Source organism: Nothobranchius furzeri, chromosome 7 (genome assembly GCF_043380555.1).
Source record: "Nothobranchius furzeri strain GRZ-AD chromosome 7, NfurGRZ-RIMD1, whole genome shotgun sequence".
NCBI classification, from domain to species: domain Eukaryota; kingdom Metazoa; phylum Chordata; class Actinopteri; order Cyprinodontiformes; family Nothobranchiidae; genus Nothobranchius; species Nothobranchius furzeri.
In genome coordinates this window covers 46,117,710-46,127,067 of record NC_091747.1, presented here as the reverse complement: position 1 = coordinate 46,127,067, position 9,358 = coordinate 46,117,710, and the positions used below count along the sequence as shown (strand labels likewise).

At 42.4% G+C, this 9,358-nt stretch overlaps 1 protein-coding gene across 1 annotated transcript; it reads left to right on the top strand.

Annotated features, from left to right (window-relative positions):
• Positions 1-348: 348 nt before the first annotated feature.
• On the top strand, positions 349-9,356 carry LOC107382531 (uncharacterized). The gene is made up of 4 exons (XM_070553436.1): positions 349-430; positions 1,386-2,043; positions 2,378-2,534; positions 2,947-9,356. The coding sequence occupies exons 2-4, from the start codon at positions 1,396-1,398 to the stop codon at positions 9,354-9,356; spliced, it is 7,215 nt and encodes a 2,404-aa protein (XP_070409537.1). The 5' UTR covers positions 349-430; positions 1,386-1,395.
• The last annotated feature ends 2 nt before the right edge of the window (positions 9,357-9,358 follow it).

Below are 9,358 nucleotides of genomic sequence, written 5' to 3'. Positions count from 1 at the left end.
TTTACTTCATGCGTTTGTATTTTTCAAAAGAGCATGCTACATGCGACAACAACAAAAAATGAAATTGGGAAGAATTTGCCTGCATTATTCCTTACTTTGCCATCAACAATAACTTAATATTCTCCTAATAAATGAGCCCACATCTGCAGGCTGATTTGACCCTAAACCACCATTTATGTCTGAGGTCTTTGGAACACGTCTTCGCCTGGTGTGTATTGGTGTTACACACCGTTCTGAAGCGGATTTTCAAGCATTGCACCTGCAGTGAAGATTAACTCTGAGCAAAGATTAAGCAAATTACCAATGATGGTGTCTCCTGAAATAAACTGTTGCCGTGCATTTACCTGAAGAGTAGCCATGCCGTAGTGCACGGAATAAAACTCCTAGGATCTTTTTCACAACATGCAGGATTATTAGGATGTCAACAAAGGTGAGAAACATTGAAATATTGTAGTTTTTATTGCTGAGCTGAATTGCATTTGACTTATGTGTTGGATTTGTGTTAGGTGTCACTACAAATATTAGTAAGGCATTTATAAATGAAATTGTGAAATGTATTTAAAATGACACCAACACAGCAATTGATACATTTTAGAACCAAAAAAAAAAAAATTATTCAATAAAATTTGCAGAATTAAAATCTTCATTTATTACTTATTGAAAAACATTAAGAAAAAAAATTGTTTAGATATTTATTTGAGTTGAAATTGAGAAAAAGACTCTTCTGTTGGCTGACGTGTTTTGCAGATGGTGGGTCATGTTACCTGATGGCCACAGTCTTAAAGTAAACAACATATGTTTACCAGACGTCATTCAGCTGTGTATACAAGATTTGCTTACACGTACAAGTCAATTTACATCTAAATAATCAATTTGTCCAGAATATTTTCATAAAAAGTAATCAGTCAAAAGAGAAAAAAATTCAGAAATTTTAATTTTGAATACAAACAAAAATGACATTTCAACAAACTCTGGTTGTCTTATTGAAATGTAGTAAAATTGTGAACAACATTGTATTTACGCTGAAGGAGGTTCCAGCTTTAAACCAGTATGTTAATTATATAATATCCATGGATTTTATTGTGGCTGGTAGGTCAAAAGCAACTGCAGGAACGAACCATGGAAAGGTCAGAAAAAAGGTCACCTGTTGCTTGTTTGCACAAGGAAAGCTACTTTATAGGTGGACCACCAAAAAACTCACAACTCCCATTCTTCACAGTTGGGTTTTATTGTATTGGCTCAGGAAGTGGGGGAGTAGGAGACATTTGTGATGTTTACACTAGGAGTTTCAGAGTCTTGAGCAGAATTAGCAAAAGTATGTCAAAGGAAGAAATGTTTTCTTGACATTTGTCTAATGTTTTGCATTTTTCCATCTGCATTTGCAGTCAGTTTGTGATGATGAATGAAACGGGGCTCCGGAGAACCCTCCCTGACCAGTTATCAGGGAGTGGACACACTTTTGACACAGCACACCACCCGAGCATCATCAACACTATCCCGTCAAAGCGAGTCTGCTTCTACAAAAGTGGAGATCCTCAGTTCAATGGTCTGCGCATGGTCATCAACAACCGCACTTTTAAAACATTCGACGCACTCCTGGACAGCCTATCTAAGAAGGTTCCTTTGGCGTTCGGCGTGCGGAACATCACAACCCCTCGAGGGGTTCATGGGATAAGTACCTTAGATGAACTTGAGGACGGGAAATCCTACCTCTGCTCTGACAGCCGTAAAGTCAAACCCTTCAATCTGGCCTTGGCCAGAAGGAAGTTACCACCTTGGTACCACACTACACCCTTAAGTTCTCGGCACAGGACTGAGCAGCAGGCCCGTTTTTTTCCAGGCAGGAAAAACATCCCTCGGCAGGAGCCGTTTGTTGTTCGGACACCCAAGAAGATTGTGGTTTTTCGTAACGGCAACCCCTCTGTAAAGCACACAGTGGTGCTTCACAAGAAGACCAGTCCACGTTATGAATCTATCCTGGAACACATCTCAGAACTTATGCAGTTCCATGTGAACAAACTACACACTCCAGATGGCAGACGTGTAAGTGCTCTCCTCTCACAACAACACATACAAGTGAAACATGTAAAAACTATTTCCACAAACATTGTTGACCAACAAAGAACTGAGATGAACTCAAACCCGGCATGACATAGCAGCCACACAAGACGAGAAAGTGATAATCTTCTTTACCAGCTCACCTAATCCACGAAAGGCATTCTGAAATCCTACGCTGTAAAGCTTTGGCCAGGGTTCTATTATAAATTCCTACTGGTTCTGCCAGAACTTCTGAGGGTTATTGTGACAATTGTTGGAAAAGGAGATGGGGACGCTAGTTTAAGAGGACTGACTTGATTAGATTTTCTGTCTGCTACAGGTCGACGGCCTTCCAGGTTTGATTTTGTGCTCTGGGACTGTGGTGGCTGTGGGCAGGGAACCTTTCAGGCCTGCAGTTTACAGAGTACAGACATCTCCAACTCCAACACGGCAGAATACCAACCGAGGGGGTTTCAGAAGACAAAAGATCTCAAACTGTAAGTCAAAAGACAAATTTAAATCAACTTTAAGCACTACTCAATTTAGAAGCATGGGCTGTTTTATGGATAAATTTTAAGGTGTCAGATTGATACTTCCATTAGCATGACACATATGAAGTGTCCGCTGTAATCTACCTTCCCTGAAGGGATAAAGCTTGAGAAAGTGCTGAGGAGATAATATTATACGTAATACTGTAGATGACCTACATGCACGCTCTACATGAGAGCCAGCTAATGTTCTGCGTGATGAGCAGTCATTCCTTCTTTCTAACCATCTTTATTTGTTTTTCTGTCTCCCTTCATACTTTTCTTGGATTCCCTGCAATCCTCCTGGGATCTCTGCACATTTATTCTGGATTTTATTTAAATTTTCTTCCACCCGTTTTGGTCCTTTTGACCAACTGAACAGCTGAAAAGAAGTCACCATCATATTCCTCAAAGTCAAGAAACTTTTCAGCATCTTCTGAGAGGTACATCGTTCGTCAGATCCAAAGCAGCATTGCAGAGGGTTCATGCGACCTGCCCAGTAACCTCGCTAACTCTGTGGAACTGGATTCCAACTGCATGCTGGATTCCATAGCAGAAAGAGAGGACACCTGGCATGGCCATGGAGCTGAAGGGCAGGACTGCTCTCTGCTTAATGATGACAACATTGAAAAGTCCTTTCGGGTGAATCAGGATGGCAGTATGACAGTGGAGATGAAAGTGCGGCTGACGATTAAGGAAGAGGAAACAGTTCAATGGACGACCACCCTGACGCGGTCGGCTGCAGCCGATCAGCTTAATGTGGCTCCGGACTCCGAAACTCAGCTGGAGATTAACTCAAATAAATCAGATTCACACAAGTCACAAAGTTCTGCCGCTTCTGACACCATCCACAAGGAGGATCATAAGTACAACATTGATGATGATGAAGATGATCCTCCACCACTCGGAAGTGGAGACGTCAGTGGTTGTCGTTTTGAAGAGGATGATGTAAAAAACCACACAGACGTGTCCCCAAGGAGAGTTCCTACACCAGGATTAAAACAAATCAGCAAACAACAAGCTTCTGCGGAGAGTATTAAAACTGTAACGATGAATGGGACTGCTGACAGACCGGTGGGTTCTTACTCCTACAGAGAACAGATAGAAATAGAGCGGTGCTGTGTAGTGAATCAGGACGGCCCAAGGCCAGTGCCCAAACCAAGACGATTAGGGTCCATCGATGTCAAAAGTAGAGATAATTCTGATTTCAAATCGAGTGAAATCATACAGACTGAATCTGATGGCGATGAAGTCACTGAGACTGTTTTGCACATATATGAACAGCAGACTTGTCTAGATAATTTCCTAGCAAATGTCTGTTCACATGGTATGGCTGGATCTGAAGTTATTTTTGAGCAAGCCACTAAGGCAGCTGGGCAACTTTCCACAATGAATGAGGAATCTGAGTCCTGGGGTCCTTCAACCGAATCTAAGCCTGTTGGTGTCAGAAGGGCTGATGGCTCATCTTCAACATCAGATTTGAACTTACTGCCTCTACAAACCAATGTAACTCAAAGAGAAAAGTCCAAAAATCCAGTCAAGCCCCAACAAAAAGAGGTTGTCAGTGTTTCCCCAAAATCTAAATTAATTGACAAACACGTTCAGCTGGTTGTGATGCCGAGAAAAAGACCAAAGATGAATTCTAAAAAAGTAACAGAGAGACGTAAGAGGGTAAAACCTTTCTCCAGCGCTGCGTTTATTAAGAGAATTTATGGGAAAAAATCCAAATCAGCAAAAAAATCTAAAATGCCTAATCAGAAACCAATAAGAAAAGGAGCGACAATGAAAAGCTTACCAGAACCAGCCACTACCGTTAGTGCTAATGCTACAGACTCAAACATATCTTTCAAAAAGAAGACAAGCAAAACAGGCACTGAACTTGGGCACCCACGGGGAACACTGACAAGACAAATATCAATGCATATGGAGAAAAAGGAGGAAAAGGAGTCATCTGAAATCAGTAAAAGCATGTCTTTGCCACCTTTTAACTCTTCCAGCTCCATGACTAAGGAATACGTAGAGAATTGGCTTGAGAAGGCCCATTTACACACAACATCCCACTCAGACAGGGAAAGTCAAAAATCAGGGGCCTTTTCTCTCAAAGAACCTGAAATGGGGGGCTGTGGAGAGAGAAAAGAAGAAATACAAACATGTAAAACTCGCAAATCACCTCAAGAAAATGAGTTAGCACCATCTGTCAAACTGAGAATACTGTCTTTTGAAAATAAATCAAATACATCTGTTGAGAAAACTGAAATCAGTAATACAACCACTGCAAAACTAGACAATTACAATGGCTTAAGTCAGAAAAATACTCCTCCACTACCTCCAACTGACACATTACCAGAAAAAGTGTTAGGTGGTGAAGTTGAAAATCCAGTAACACCTACAGATTCTCTTACCATGGCGCTACCTCCACCACCACCGGAACTACTAAACAATGAAAGTTTCACACCAGATGTCCCTTCAGCAGGCAGCAGCCCTTTTTACAGGCTCTCGTCAATGAGCAGTCATATATCCGAGAATTATCCGTTTACCATGAGTCCTACATCGAATAAAGGTATTGAACTTGGAATTTTGATTGAAAATACAACACCTGTTCAGACTGACAATCCCTCCACACTACAGGAGGCAGAACTATCCAGAACTCAATCCATTAAAAGAGCTCCTTTGGTCAGTAATGGTTCACTTGAAAGGAAAATGTCTCTAAGGAGGGCTTCTCTGGATAAATACACATCAGGTATTGAAGCCACTTTGGGGATGACTACATTATCCCCTCCCATCAGCACTGTGGGAGATGAAGTGCCAACACATGGTATCTGTTCAATGGAGACAGAACCACCATTAAAAGCTCCTTTTGAGGAGACTCTGCAATCAGTTTTAGATCCATCAGTTTGTACTTCCATGTCCCCCGCAAGCTTAATATCAGATGAAAGACAATCAATGACCAGTGTTTTATCAATTGAAGCTCCAATTTCAAGCAATATCCAACCCAAAAAAACCACAATGGCCAAAATACCTCAAAAAGAGGCACCATCACCTAAAACCTTGATAAAAAGAACACAACTAAAAAGAAACCCATCTCCAGAGATGAAAATCCAAAGCAAGTTACCACCAGTAACCAAACGCCTTTCTGATAAAGTAGTTCTTCCCAAAATTGGAATACAAAAACATTCAATGCCAAATGTGAGCTCTTCTACTCAGAAAAAACTCCAGAGAGCCTCTCCGTCTTCTCAGTCTCTGGATGTGTTGTCACCACCTGCCAGACACAAGTATAGCAGAAAGTTTCTGTCCAGAAACGTCTCTCTAGACAATCCACCAGAATCAATGAGTAAGACTCAAAAGAAAATGCCCTCAAAACATGTTTCCCAAATGCAAGAGATGGAAACACCAGCAGCTAAAATGGAGGCTGACCATAACTGGGACAATGAGGCTGACTGGTATAAATCTGTGGCAGACACCAAAGAAAAGCTACAGCCTTCAAACATAGCAAACCAGCCCAGCATGAAACCAGTCCTCGAAAATATTTGCTACTCAATAAAATCGATCAGACAAATCACTCAAAACAAGCGTCCTTCATGTCTGGAGAAGTCCAACAGCTTGCCCGATTTTTCCTCGCATGTAGCTTCAACTTTTGGCTCCTCTTCAAAAGCTCTTCTTGCTTTCCTGGCTGTCATGACTCTAAGGGAAGGCTTAACTAACCTGAATGTGGATGAGCTGAATGCAAACAATCTCAGCTGTGCAGAGGCACTAAAGATGATTGATTCTCTCAGAGAAATTGCCAACATCGAAGATTCACAGGGGATGAAAACTAGTTTGTCAAACTTACAGCAGTCTACCTCAAAGCAGCTCTTGCAAAGCTGGAAAGGTTTTCAGGAACTCGGCGATCGACGCAAAAGCCGTGGCTCCACGCCTAATGCTTCAGCAGTGGGACTTACACTCGAGGATGGTACTGAACAAGACTGTGGCATTGCAGAAATTGTTATTGATGAAATCATAGATAACCTGGACATTCCTGAGAAGCTCAAGGAGGAGTTGGCTTCTCTTTCAGAGAGTACAAAAAGTGACAGTGACAATGAAGGAAAAATATCCAAGGGGGTTAATGAAAGAACAGAAGCGTCAGCCACTCAAGATACTCCAGAAAACACAAACTATTTTCCCTCAGAAGATGCTACTTCTAAAGATGATGTGAGGACCATCATAAAAAAACTCACTGAAATGGAAAGTTTTGACCACATTTCAGAGACAGCAAAGCACAAAACCACTGACCAGACATCTGGAAACAACAGCAGCCAAGATGAGTCCGATTTTGTGACTGAACGCCCGTCAGCTGAAGGAAATTTCAAGCAAATTCCTGACGAAAGGCAGGTTTACCGTACAACATCCATCAACTTGCAGCCAAGTGGAGATGTGGCACATCAGGAGGAGCAAAACCAGCAGCAGGGCAACAAACATGAGAAATCAACACAAGCAAATGCAACCACATGTGAAGAAATGAGCAGTGAGACAAAGTTAAAAGACAGTTGTGTCTATAAAACAGAAAAGCAATACTTGGAATTAAGGCAGCTAACATTGAAAACTGAGGACATTGTCTCTGAAACCACGCGAATCAATAAGAAAGCATCTGATGCAGATAAGGGAGGACAGAAAATTGCAAGCGCCAATAAAGATATGGAGAAAAACTGTAAGGAAGTTTCAGAAGCAGGTGAGAAAAGCTGTTCAGGAAATGCTACAAAAGTTGAACGTGATACGATTATTCAAGATAATAGTAAATCTGAGGACTTGTCCAGCCCTGAGAGTCGGTTTGAGGAGACACAAACAAGCGCAAACTACTATGTAGAAGTGAATTTCAAAGAGAACAGAGAATCCACTACGAAAAGCAAAAAACTGTCAGAGGAACCAGAGAATAAATGTAAGGCATCTGAGAGTCTAATTAGTAGTATGGGGTTGAACATCAGTACTGATGACAGCACAGGACATTCAGACTCAGAGGATGTGTCCTCAGAGGAAGATCAGCCAGTTGTCGACAGTAAAAAACTGCAGGTTATTATTGAGGAAAGCTTTTCTCCCGATGAGGATGGGGAAGCCATTTACAATGGTCCTAATGTTGGGGAACAAACCACCAAAAGCAGAAGGGGGTTGGAGGCTTTGAGAGAAGAGACAGAGGAAGAGCAGGCTAGCTCAAGTGAAGAACATCACAATGAAAATCCAAAAAGTCAAAGTACTCTTGACGGAGTTCAGAGCAGTGAGAAAAATGAAAGGGATTTGATTTTATCTGATGTAGTAAAAGATTTGACATTTAATGCAGACGACGACAGTGGGCATGACCACAGCAGCTGTGAGGAACATGGTGACGAACTAACGGAGGAAGATGAACACATCAACAGCTCAACTGAAGAATTAAGCTACTATGAAAAGCAATCTAACTCAGAGGAGGGACAAGGCAACATAGAAGAACGCTATACACGAGAAACTTCACAACTACAAGAAGTAAACTTAGAACAGTTTGTAGAAAATCCTCTGCAACGGTCCGCTGAAAATATAACCCAATCTGTTGCAGAGAGAGTTAATCTGCTTGAAAAGCAGGTTGCAGAAGCCCAGAAAGTGAACAATACATCAAGTAGTTTAAAAATGAGGCGTTTCTCACAAAGAAAGGCTCATGTTGAGTTGGAGGATTCGCCCTCTGAATCGCCAACATCTGATCCGATTCTCTGCACCAGATCGGCTCCTCAGTCATCCCTGTCTTTTAGCTATGACTCCAGTGGAGTTATAACCACAGAGCCTGAAAGCAGCCGGGTCAGATCCATCAAAGAAATGTTCTTAGCAAAAAGTGCCACAGACATCCAGCAGAGACAGTTCCCAAGTCCACACTCATCGGACCTGCCCGATGTTAGACCAGAGGCCTCCGGCAGCGGTGGATACCAGTCCCAGACTTCAGGTGAACAGTCCAGCGGTGAAGACGATTCATCACGAAAATCCATCGGTAAAGGGTTCGTGAGGAGGACGATTGAAATGCTTTATGGAAAGAAAGAGATAAAACCAGAGAAAGTACATGAGAGACCACCATCAGAGCCGAGTCAGAGGAAAAAAGAGCCTTCCATCTTCTCTCCTTTTCACGCAGTCCGAGCCAAAGCGATGTCTGAATTATCTTCCTTCAGCTCCACTAATGCACTGGATTCTCTCAGTGAGGCAACGAGATGCATTGCTTTTAATGTGCAAGTGGGACCCGGAGACACTGTCCCTATTCATGACGGATGTTGGCTCCTTGGAGAAAACACAGTGATGAGGAAATCAGTGTCCGATCCAGTTGGAATAAACAAAACCTTTTCAAACAGCCCTGATGACGAAGGACTGGGTCAAGACACAGAAGTGAGCTCTCCATATTCTCTCTTCAGCACAAAGCCAGAACTGGAAGACAAGACAAAGACGCCACCTAGAAAGTGCACCTACTTCTCTCTTCCCCACACAAGTGAATCAGAGGTCTGTCAAGAAGACCAGAGCACAGCGAGCAAAAACGGCATCAATGGAGATGACCCTATGAGGGGTAAGGACACTTCAGAGGACACCAAAACATGGGCAGGGAGAAATGGCATTCTGCCCAGCGTTGGTGTTCCTGAGTTTAAGATGAAGGACAACAAAGTACACCCACTGGTGGAGCTCCCTCCTGAAGGTGAGGAGGTGGTGGTGGTGCAGCCTGGAAGAGGTCAGGGTGTTGTTATTAGAAGGGTTGAGGAGGCAGATGTTCTGGACTTACTGTATCATTTCTGTGGCGAGCACTGTCCCATACTGTGAAT